Source organism: Nannospalax galili, unplaced genomic scaffold (assembly GCF_000622305.1).
Source record: "Nannospalax galili isolate Female #2095 unplaced genomic scaffold, S.galili_v1.0 scaffold639, whole genome shotgun sequence".
Classification (NCBI taxonomy): Eukaryota; Metazoa; Chordata; class Mammalia; order Rodentia; family Spalacidae; genus Nannospalax; species Nannospalax galili.
Window position 1 is genome coordinate 1537060 of NW_008344644.1, and position 12882 is coordinate 1549941.

General features: G+C 40.2%; 1 protein-coding gene across 5 annotated transcripts in view; it reads right to left on the reverse strand.

The window, feature by feature from the left end:
• Window positions 1-12882, reverse strand: part of Rb1cc1 (RB1 inducible coiled-coil 1) — a 68863-nt gene that overhangs the window by 11224 nt on the left and 44757 nt on the right. For all 5 annotated transcript variants that reach the window (XM_029567268.1, XM_008840907.3, XM_017800076.2 and 2 more), the window contains exon 16: window positions 1056-1221. In XM_029567268.1, the coding sequence (XP_029423128.1) occupies window positions 1056-1221 (166 nt within the window). The remainder of the gene's footprint in view (window positions 1-1055; window positions 1222-12882) is intronic.

Sequence of the window (12882 nt, forward strand, 5' to 3'; positions counted from 1 at the left end):
GGATATTTGCAATGGTCACTGGACCTCTACATTGACTAGACTTACTACTCAGTTTTACACACTCTCATACCAAGTTCTTATATTCAATTGCTTACAGAGATCTTGAGACAATTTAGTTGCAGTTTCGTTTATGGAGACTGAACTTGTTAAAAATTTATGAGCTTTCATAACGTACATTATGAAGTAACACACAACACACGGTATGAAATAATCTAAACTGACTCTACATCTGCCAAAGCTTTAAAAAGAGTCCACTGGTGCCTGCCAATCAATGAAGGCAACGGGGCAGTAGGAAAATTATTTTAGATAAAATCTAACATTAAATAGCATCAAATTCAACCATAAGCTCTAGTAAACATGCCGAAAGGGTCTTTGAAAAAGAGCAGTAACACAGCTCAGTGGTGTGCTGTCTCTATACTTATTTCCATATAGAAAATTAGCATACTCTGCTACTGCTGTAATGTCAAACAAATGTTTAGGATGATGACTCACTTCAATTTACAATGTGCATACTAGCAAAAAAGTAAGCACCAACTGGACCCCTACTGAAAACTGGAGCTTAACTTAGAGGTCATCTCTCTAATCTTATTTTACAAACAGTCAAGTTTTAAAATGGATAATGACTCAAATAGCTGTCACCTTTATACTTCTGGTTTCAGTCAGTTAATTCAGCCCCTAATTCATCATGGGAATGTGAAATTGAATGTTCTTACAAAAAAGTCCAGTGGCAGTTCAGGAGAGAGACTAATTACATGTAATGAGTTACACAAAGCAAGCCTAGGTTCACGTGCTCAGCAGAGACGTCCTTTCTGCGCACGGCAGCCAGCACTTCAACCCCTGAACACGTTAAACTTTCTTTAGCTTGTCATCGACAAGATACCGTTAAACTTTCTTTTAAGACGTATGCCTTTATCATGAAGAAGCTAAATATTAACTAGGCCATCTAAAGGAAACTACAACCAAGATATAAGAAACTCTCAGCTACACAAAGAAGTACTTTTTCACTTTTATCTACTTTCCTCAGATCTTAAATGAACGTACACACACACACACACCTGCTGTTCAGCGATCAAAGATGTCCGAACATTCTGCATTTCTTCATTCTTTCTTTTTTCTTGTTCTTCAAGCTGTTCTAGAAACTTTGCTTTTTCTTCCTGAAGCTTTTCTTGAAGTTCAGCAACTAAGCTTGAAGAATCTTCTCTGGTAGATTCAAGGGCAGGACTTAAAAATTGAAAAAAGTTTTTTTTTTAAAACCACTCCAGATAGAATTCAAAAATATATCAAATATCATACTTAAGTTGTTTATTACCCAGGTAACCTAAGAAATGTACTTCTAGGTGAAACCTCTATCTTTGTGACTAAAGAGCAAAGACAAATTATACCATGTCTTACAGTGTCATGGCTGATTTATACCAATGGGTTCAACAGAGTCAGCAGCTTGTGCCGACATGTATAAAAATCAATGTACTTTTTAAATGGCAGTTTCAAGCTTCAGGTTTTCTATCCCTACAAACTGCAATTTATGATGAAACATAAAACTGATGATTTTGTAGATTAAAATGTGTTACTTTCCATAAAATGGATTTTAGCAAATTTTGCAACCTAATGAATCAATAATATGAAGTTAAAACTGAACTCTTCATACAAAGACAATCTATGTATTCCTGAACTCATTTCATTCAAAACCTGCTATTCTCTTAGAAGTTTCTGACAAAGCAATCAGAGAAGGGCCAAGTAAAAAGTGGGCAAACATACACAATGAATTTTCTTAACTTCTGGTACATACTAATTTAAAATCAACCTTCAAATCAGATTCCTAAAATAATCCCTTCAGTGGAGTGGTTCATGTATATAATCCTAGCATTCAGGAGGCTGAAGCAGGAGATTTTACTTTAAGTTTTCTACTCAAGCCAGTTTTGGCTAAACACACAGAGTACCAGGTGAACCAGGGCTACACACCAAGACCCTATACCTCAAGCCATCTCCACTGGTGTCAAGATGTGCTATTCCAAGACAGTTTGTTGTGCTATTAAAAATTCCCAAACTGGGGCTAGAGAGATGGCTCAGCTGTTAAGAACAGTGGTTGTTCTTGAAGAAGACCTGGGTTCGAATCCCAGCACCCACATGGCAGCTAAAACTGTCTGTAACTCCAGTTCCAGGGGATCCAATGGTCTCTTTTATCTTCTGCAGGCATTACATGACATGGGTGCACTTACCGACATGCAGGCAATACAGGCATACACATAAAATAAAAATAATAAATAAAATATTTTAAAAAAATTTACCAAACTAAGCCAGGTGGGGTGGCACATGCCTTTAATCCCAGCACTCCAGAAGCAGAGACAGGTGCACCTCTAGTCTACATATTGAGATGCAGGCCAGCTGGGGCTACAAAGAGATCCTCTCTCAAACAAATTTCCAAACTACTTTCATGATCATGTGCAATTTACAGTAACACAAATTTGAATGCTTTCCCTCCTGATAGCTTGAAACAGGCAAACTGGTACTGGAGAAATGGCTCAATGGTTAAGAGTGTTAGCTGCTTTTGGAGAGGACCTGGGTTCAATTCCCAGAACCCACATGGTGCCTAGCAACCGTGCCTAACTTCAGTTCCAGGGGAATCCAATGCACTCTTCTGACCACCACAGGCATTGCACATGCAGGCACTACATTCATATACATAAAAATAATAAAATATTTAAATAAAGGGTCAAACCTAGAATAAGCAGTTTAAGACAAAGTCTAATTTATGGATTAATGCAGAAAGGTTGGAATAAGAATTTTCTATTCCAGGGGCGGTTGTGGTGGTATACCCTTTAATTCCAGCACATGGAAGACAGAGGCAGGTAGATCACTGTGAGTACGAGTTCAAGGCCAGCCTAGTCTACATAGGGGTTTCCAGGTCAGCTGGGGCTACAGAGAGACCCTGTCTCAAAAAGGTTAAAAAAAAAAAAAAAAAAAGAATTTTCTATTCCATATCATACAAGTAGTTTAAAAGTAAAGGATTTGTTTTCAGTTTCTCTTTTAGAGTTGTAAGAGATGCAACTGTGCAACATAAAACTCCTTAGCGGAACTGGTAGCAGATAGCAGGCTTGCATACATGAAATGCTAACGAGCTAACAGAATATATAAAAAGGACTCAGACTGTTAACCCTGGAAGTACTCAGGATAAAACCAGGCATAGGCAGGACTGAGAAATAATCCTGTTCAGCTAAAGTCTTCCTTCAATGTTAAATGGTAACAGTGATAGTGATGCCTAAAAAACCAAGGGCAGATACAGCAGAGTACTGTATGGAATGGGCTGGGAAAATGGGGATAAGACTGGTCACAAGCACTCTGGTTTCAAATTTCACTGTAAGCATAATACATCTTAAAGGATGGTGAAGGGACAGACATATTACTAAGTATGAAATAGCGTATGCAAATTGGGGGACTGGAGGCACACAGGCAGAACATGGACAAGCACCTATCATTCCAGTGTTTTCATCTTTGGATTGTCTGTGGCATTCTATTTCAGAATCAGTGCTGGGCTGAAATGACAAGAGTAGAAGGGATGATTCCAGGCAAGCAAGTCTGTACTGATATCGCACTCTCTCTGAAGAGGACCTATCATCCCTCAAACCAGAAAGCCCACACTGGATAATTAGTACAGGGTATACTGCCTGAAGACACACAGGTTTATAGAAAAAGGAGAGCTTAAGACATTTAGTTTTCTTCTGTGCTGCTGGGACAAGTACCATGACCAAAAACAACTCCGAGGAAAGGTTCATCTTAGCTTAGAGGCTAGAGTCCATCATCAAGTGAAGCGAAGGCAGGGAAGTAGCAAGGGCAGGAACTGAGCAGAGACCGTGCAGAAACATTGCTTACTGGCTTGCTTCCTCTGGTCTGCTCAGCCACCCCTCCTATACAGCCCAGGCCTACCTGCACAGGGTGGCACCACCCATAGAAGGCCGGTCCTTCCTGCATAATGAGCAATTTAAAAAATGCCCCCATAGACATGCCCATAGGCTAATCTCATGAAGGTGATTCCTCCACCGAGGTTCCCCTTCCCAGGTGACTCTAGTTTGTGTAAAGCTGACAAAAACTAACCAGCACATATCTATTAGGAACAATCAATAACTATCCTGAGCTGGGAGCGGGAATCCCACCCCCACCAACATACAGGCTGACCTCAAACTGACATTGTAGCTGAGGATGACCCTGAACTTCTATTCCCGCCTCTACTTCCCAAGGGCTAGGGATTGAGCCCAGGGCTTTGATTCATGCTAAGGAAGCACTCTACCAAGCTTCATCCCCAGTCTCAAGAATTTTTTTTACTGGTTTTATCAATCTGGCTGAAAGTACACTCTGTGCCCAAACAATACCCTATGTTAAGCTTTCACTAGAAGATGTTTTAAATGGCTACCAGGCACGTAATTTTAATAGTACGAATTAATGTAGTACTGAAACAGTAACAGCTAAAATAGCCACTATTTTGTTTAGCTTTTTTTTTTTTTTTTTCTATACAACACCCCCCCTTTGGGGAAGCAAAGAGCTGTGTTTTGGGTGAAAGGGGGGTATGAAATAGCCACTATTTTGTTTAGCTTTTTTTTTTTTTTTCTATACAACAGCCTCCCTTTGGGGAAGCAAAGAGCTGTGTTCTGGGTGAAAGGAGGGTATGAAGAAAATGATATTCTACTAAAATTTAGTTCAAACAAAATCAGCAGGGATCTAAGGACTTTTTCAATCAAAGATGGCCTGATTTCATTTCCCGAAATTCTTTATATTCATGAATACCGTGAAGACATACTGAAAAGCCAAGTAAACAGATAATTTGTTACTGGTTAGGATCTTTAACATTAAGAGGTTCTGTTTTCTAAGCTCAACCAAATAGACTACCCATAAAACATGAAAATTTGCAGCTGAGTCTGTGATCTACTTAGACTGAAGGGCAATAAGGACCTAAATGAATTAGCAAAATGAATCACTAGCAGGTCAGGGTACTCCAAGACACCTGTGGTTGTTTGAGATCAAGGGACCAATGAAGCAGGCAAGGTTTAGGAGTATGTTCCACCTGCCCATCCAAATCCTACAATAGCCTCCCTTCCAAGCAGCAAAGGCAAGGCTTCTTTGTCATCATAGGGATTGGTGTCACTTTATGTGAAGTAGTTCCATTCCACTGCTGGGCACAGTGGTGCACACCTTTAGTCCCAGCATTCAGGAGGCAGAGGCACAGGGATCTATATCTGTGAGTTTGAGGCTAGCCTGGTCTCATCGAGTACACAGCCAAGTTCCAGGCCAGCTGGGCTATAAGCAGACCCTGTCTCAAAAAGACAGAAAAAAAAATGCATATCATTTACAAGAACCCTTCATAGGTATCCTAAGTTAAAAATCTAAGGAAAAATTGCAATCATGAGCTTTACTTATTCATTGTGACAGAAATCTGGAGATATGGTGGAGAATGTGCCTACCCAATTTGGGGGGGGGGTAGGAATAGGAAATACAAACATAATGATAAATCAAGCCAAAATTATATACAGTAGCAATTAGATTCCATATTCCCTGTTAGCTATTAACACTCCCAAGCCTTAAACTTGGACCAAACAACCAACACTAAATGAAAATGAGATGGTGAGATGGGGATACTCAGTAAGAGCAAAGCAAAGCCAGCCACTTACCTACTTCAGTAACCGAAGTCTTACTACAAAGCCACACAGACTTATTCAGATGGTCTCATTGCCCTCTTGCTATAATTTAGTCGTTTCAAGATCATCTGGTTCACAAAATCTAGAACACATCCTAGCTCTTTGTAGGATGCAAAACCAATCTACACCTTACAAAGTTTCAGAATGTGACCTGAAGTAGTTCTGAAATAGTCTGGTAGAGACTAGTATGCTTTCAGAGGGTGAGGTTAAAAACTATTTCCTTATTATCAGGATGTCATCAGTGTTTTTCTTCTTATCAACATTTGCACTGATAAAAGTCCAGGCATCATAACAAAATGAAAGACAGTAACTCCAAATTGTACTTCTAATCACTGGACCCTTCACTATAAAGGAGAAATGGAGAAGTTATTTTTTTCCTCCATGATACAGTAAAAGTTGATACAGTAAAAGTTTCCATCCTTAAGTATTTATCATTTAAAACTTTACAATCAAATAGAAAATATTTATAAAGTTCTTTGGCGAGCAACTGAAAAACAGTATGTGTCTCACAGAAAAGCACTCGAACAAATATTTTGGGTGTATGTTGAGGTAGCTGTATTTCCTAACATTTAGAAAAGCTATGTAACTCATTGAACTAGTGTTTTCCAATTGACAAATTCATGGTGCTTATAAAACCACGCATGGGGAAAACATATAGGCAAAATATATATTTCTACGATGATTATGAAAAGTCCACTGACAGGTTCATGCTCCACAATGAAACTGAAGAATGAGAGGCTGAGGCAGGTGGGTGCCAGAGACATTCACATTTTCATTTGGGGAAACAACTTTCTAAAAGAAAAACAACAAACAAACAAAAAACCCAAAACTGGGCTGAGACGGCTCAGTGGCTGAAAGTGCTTGCCTCACAAGGGTGACCCCCAGAATTCATGGTTGAAGAGGACTCCCCAAAGCTGTCCATGGATCTCCACACATGTGCTGTGGAATGTATGCCCCACCCCCACAGTACATTAAATTTTAAAAATTATATCAAGCAAAGTGCTCTCAGGAGGCTGAGGCAGGAGGACTGTGACAAGCCTGGGTTACACAGTGAAGCTCAAACAGAAAGAAAAATTCTACTTATGCTAACATAACAAGGCTGCTATACTGACAGATACAGTCCACATGAATAAAAATCACCGTGGAGTTCAAGTTTATGAGTAAAAGGGCAATAAGACTAAACAGAGAAAAGGATTGCTTTCAATTTTAATGTGTTTGATTGAAGAATGATCTCACAGACTGTGACTCAGACTGCAAATTCTAAAATACTCCATTCATTACATTGCAGTGCCCTCACATATTAGCCACATGTTCTACCATTGAGCATCTGCCTAGTGAACAAGTCTAGGACCAATGAGATGGCTCAGTGGGTAAAGGCTCTTGCCATCAAGCCTGATGACCTAACTTCAATTCTGGGGTCCCATTTGGTAGGCAAAACCTACTCCTGAAAATTGGTGACTTTCCCTTATGTATGGAGTCACTTAACTGAATGGGGGAGATTGTGAAAATCTGGCAAGAGTAAAAGGTTTTTGTAACATACAACTGAAACTTAAACTCAAACGCAATCAAAGGTGTTTTAGAAGTGCTGACCTGTGCTCCACCAGGTGACTTCACCACAATCTGGGTTCTGAATACGTAACAAGTGCATTCTATAATACATGTGCTATCATCATGCCATGCCAAATGTTACCTCAAACAACTCAGCTCTGACTTTAAGATACTGTATATTATAAATGGTACTGTTTTTACTTCAAGTTTTTTTGATTTCTTACAAAGAGTGGTTTAATTATAGAAAATGAAGACTATCATTTTCCTAGTTATTTTTCAGAATGCAAGTACCAAATTACTACGTATTTGGATTGTACTGTGCTTGAATAGTTTTAAAACTGCTGTGAGGGGGCTGGAGAGATGCCTCAGTGGTTCATAGCACTGGCTACTTTTCCAGAGGAACTGGATTAGATTCCCAGCAGCTAACAACCATCTTTAACGCCAACTACAGGGTACTGCACAACACGGGTGCACTTATATACATGCAGGCAATACAGTCACACACATAAAGTGAAAATAATAAACATAAAATACCTGTAAATTGCCTACTTTAGTTTCATAAAAATGTGTTAATTAGCCAGGCGTGGTGGCACACACCTGTAGTCCCAGTACTTGGGAGGCAGAAGCAGGTGGATCTCTGTGAGTTCAAGGCCAGCCTGGTTTACATGGTGAGTTCCAGGCCAGCTGGGGCTGCAGGGAGACCCTGTCTTAAAAAGAAAAAAAAAAAAAAAAGTGTTAATTGAATGCTAGTGACCCAGTGACCCAGCATTATGGAGGGGTTGGCTGCCAACCCCGCTCCAAAATACAACTTACAGGTTCAGGGAAATTGTCTCAAAAGAATAAGGTAGAGTATAATACAGGACGTCTGACACCCTCCTCTGGCTTGTGTAGGCACATGTGCATATCATACATACAATCTGTTCAATGAATTTTGGCTTGGGACTAGGATGGAATCCGATCTCTAAAATGGCTGTAAAGATACATTTGAGACTACGTATACATCCAAAAGCAGCATTCTCAACATTAGCAATTGCAAAATCAAAACAGTAACTCTAAGAGAATGCTGGGATTCTATGTTCTACAGTGCTTACCAAGTATTTTAAAAGTAAATGCAATCACATCATTAGCATGCAAATATGCTTTCATCTTTAATAGCAAAATCACATGTACACCAAAGATTTAAATTTTATGATTATCAGTACATTTTTATTTGTATAGCTATTTTATATACTATATAAATATCTAGGGTCATGTAAAAATTTCTCAGGTAAAAAGGACTGCAGAGTGGAAACGTTTATAAGGAGCCCTGCTGCTTGGCATGGTGGCAGATATCTTTAATCCTAGCACTGGTGAGGCAAAGGCAGGCAGATCTCTGTAAGATTGAGGCCAGCCTGACCTACATAATGAGCTCCAGGTCAGCTGAGGCTATAGAGAGACCCTGTCTCAAAAAAACAAAAAATAAAACCACCACCACCTCCACCACCACGACCCGCCGCACACGCACACATACACACACACAAGCCGTGCTCAGCAGGATGCCCTGTAAAGGTGAATACAATAGAAGGTATTTCTGAGAGAATCTAAAGAACATCCTTTCCCCAAGAATCTGAGAAACCTAGGAATGAGTTAATGCAGTGGTACTCTGCAGGCCACAGCCAGCAGATGTAGATGAGACCTGGAATTCAATGTATTAATAGGAATCAGCTGCTGCTTAATGGCACATCATGAAGACACAATGCGGTTCCACTCCAGGCTGCAGATCCAAAGTGGTCAGAAGGCTTGTCCGAGAAAAATCTTCCCCAGTGGGCAACTGGCAACAGGTCACAGAATGGGTTAAATAAAGGCTTATTAAAACTATAGAAACAAAATAATAAATTCCAAATTGGGTATTCAGAGATTTAAATGGGCTAAAGAGAATCATACTTTTCACTGAATTAGAAGACCTGGACCAGTAATCAGCTATATTGGCAAAGGATTTGCAGCCTTCTCTAGACTTCTGGGGATGAGGGTGGGGTTTACAGTATGGTGGGTCATCCTGAACTCACTGTGGCTCACCAGAGAGACACTAATGATAGCCAAATGTTAAGACCTGAGATAACTACACCCTTAGGGTCCACAATCCATAGCTGAATAGGCATAAAGCAATTTGGCAAAAATTCCTGTTTGTTTACTCAAGGAACAAGGACGATTGTGGTGGAAAAGGCCAAGTCAAATCACTATGTCTTACTTCAAATGAAACAGCAAACCTTTCTAGCACACTCTTATTTAACCTATGTGTGTGTCCTAGCCAGATGGCAAATGGAGATCACCCATGGATTATCACAAATTTTATCAGAGGCTAACTCCAGTAGAACTGTTGTTTCAAATATCTCCTTGTTCAATCAACAAGGTTCCCTACTGTCAGAAAGTTACTACCTTGGTGACCCATGTAAATTCCTATTAGTGTAGGAACAGACTCTAAACCCTTCTGTTGTGCAGAATAGACAGTACAAAATGTTAGTCTAATGACTTCTGTTGCAACTACTCAATTCTGGCAACAGAAAAATGAACAGACACACGTACTGGAATAAAGCTACAACATAAGCCCCCTTTATCTGTGGGGTAAGAGATGAAGTGGGTGTATGGTACCACAGGTGATGATAGTATCCACACGATGACATGGAATGAGGTAAATGAGGTAGTTATTGTGTCAGAAATCAAGGCTAATACTGATCTATATTAGAAGAGGGATCATGGGCCAGAAAGATGTGAACTGACCACAGTTAAGTGAAACCAAGGATTAAAGGGGGGAAATTAAAGAGAGGAATGATTTGAAAGAGAGCATGTATTTGTGTAGTGAATTAATGAACCAATTTGCTTATTCCTACAACAGATAGCAATATACTTCTAGTGTCTAATCTTGGGATTATATTACTCTCTAGTCTTGTTCAAATCCGGTTAGCAGCGATGAAAAACTATAAGGTCTGGCTTCAAATTTTATTCGAAGGTGGCCTTGTAGGACAGATGTCACAGCAGTTTACAAATACAAAGGTTTAGTCCAAGTGTACAATTTTGTGCTTGATTTTTAGGACTCTAGACTTAATGTATTTTTTCCTTAAAATTCTTCAGAAAGTGAAATCTAGTTGACACATTGGTCTCACTCTTCTGGACATCATGCGATCTACAATGTTTGCAGATAACATGCTGCTTAAAGCTAGAAAACGAAGTAACAACTACTTGGGGAAGACACATGCAGGGCAGACTGGGTAATGACGTCCATGAAAATGCAGGAATCTTGTCCGCACAGGAAAACTGCTAAGTGTCCCCTCCTTTCTGGGTGAGGGAACAAAATGTTGTTGGGCAAGCCTCTGAATTGTGGGGAAGCTGTTCTCAGCTATTTACCAAAAATTTCTAAGGCTGCGTATCTGTGCAGGGCCCAAAGCAAAACGCTTTCTTTAATTAAGTCTAGATTAACAAGCAAGCAGCTTTCATTAAGCCTTAGGCCACATATCCTAGTAGATGCTTGAAGTATGTATAACAGAAATGAATGATTCACGAAACCTTTGCTTGGTACTACAGGATAATCACAATTAAGACCCTAGAATTTTGAAATAAATGTTTTTCCTTTCACAAACTAGCATAAGGTTCAAGACCTGGTCCCTACACAGACTGAAAGCTGACAATGGTCTCCTGATTACTCTGAGACCACAGCTGACCATCATAAGGTATAAGAGTATCTAACCCATGAAGACATGAAGAGAGCTATACAGCTCAAAACCCTTACCAAGCAGACATGGCATATACAAGATTTAGCTCAAACAAGTCCTGGAGGTACAGGCAATCCAGGTTCCTGCCTCTTTGCCTCTTTTCTGCATCTCTAACTGGCATTCATAAATTAGGCAGGCCTGGTTCCTGAAGATCCTGCATACATGCTGACATTCTTCAAAAGTGAAGCATCAGAGACAAACTGATGCACAGCCTGGGAGAATGGGAGTTAAGGGAAATCTTCCCAATGGCACAGTTGCAATGCCATGCAGAACACTTGAAACATCTTGACACCTAAAAGGAAAAAAAAGGTAAAGGGGTATGGGTCTATAATGATGCACGGAGGCCTGGTGAAAGAACTACTCAGACAGTGGGCCTAAACATGAACTATGTCAAGTTTGATGACAAAGCTGTTCATGGTGGTACAGGACACGGTGGTTAAGGAGTGAGTTTAAGGCCAGCCTGAAGTACATAACGAGACCCTATATTCTGGTCTTTCACCCCCCCACACACCCCCTAAAAAATTGGTGCCAAAAATCCAAGAGAGGACTAGGGATATAGTTCAGTAGTATAGAAGCTGTCTGGCACATGCTAGACTGTGTGTTCAATTCTCAGTACTGAAGAAATAAAAAGGAGGGAGGAAAGGAGGGAGGAAAGGAGGGAAAATGAGAGGAGGAAAAGGGAAAATAAAGAAAATTAATATGGATCTATAAAACAGTAATGAAATGAGGAAAGGAGGGTCCTAAGACCTCTAAAAGATCATGTTCCATGGCAAGGAACCTGTTACCAATCACATTAATTTGAATACTTCAGAGGATACCAATTAATTTCTTTCTCCATCCACAACCACTTTTGTGCCACAAACTCACAAAAAAGTACCTGGAGATGCAGAAGATGAAAACACGACTTTGGCAATACGGATGGATTTCAGCATACCAAGGAAAAACACAAAATCTCCATACTGACGTTTCTTAGGGAGACCACCCAGTACCTGATGACAAGCTGATCACACTGGACAACGATCATGAAAAGAACACTAATCCATCTTCACAAGGTCGGTTATTCCACATGGACACCCCAAGCCTATTTCTGACAAAATCACTACTCCCCAACTTAAAAACGCCATACAGACTAGAATACCTTCTGAATAATGAAATTTCCAGGGCAAGATGTGTAGCCACTGCCTTGTGCCTGTAAAAGTCACTTTTCTTGCCTTGTCTGTGTCAATTCCCAAGGCGCTTGGCCTAATACAGTTGTGGATCAATTTACTGAAAACTTCAGATATAATAAAGTGCCATGTCAAAGGGCCAGTACTGCTCTGAACCAGTGGCAAAATCACTGACAATTCTCCCCATCAGGAGAGATCAATAGATAGCAGCAAAAATTTATAATTTTGAAAATAAGTGATTTACTTCCACAGAAAACTAGAGTAATTCAGTGCGCAAGGTGTTTGCCGCAGAGGCATGCAGATCTGAAATCACACCTCTGTAATCTCAGTATCCTTACTGGTAAAATAGGAGGGGGAAACAAGAATCCCCCGGAAATGCACAGGACAGTTAGACTGGATGGAGTATGCAGCCATGAACAGTAACAAAAAGAGGCCTGTTTCAAACAAGCTGGAAAGCAAGTTTGTCTTCAGGACTCCCCGTGTATGCTGTCATACACACATGCCTCCTCCCACAAGCAGTGACATGTATGATCCATCCCCCAAGCAATTCTTTAATCAAGAGACACAACCAGGGTAGAGTCCCTGTGAGAAGCAGCTTGTGCTATCCTTGGCCACCGATACTGAACCAACAACAAAAATGCAGGCAACTCTGTACTTGACTTAATGGCACCTTGTCGCTATAGAAACAGCACAGAAAACTACTAATGCAACTTGGAGATTCGGGGGGGGGGAGGGAAG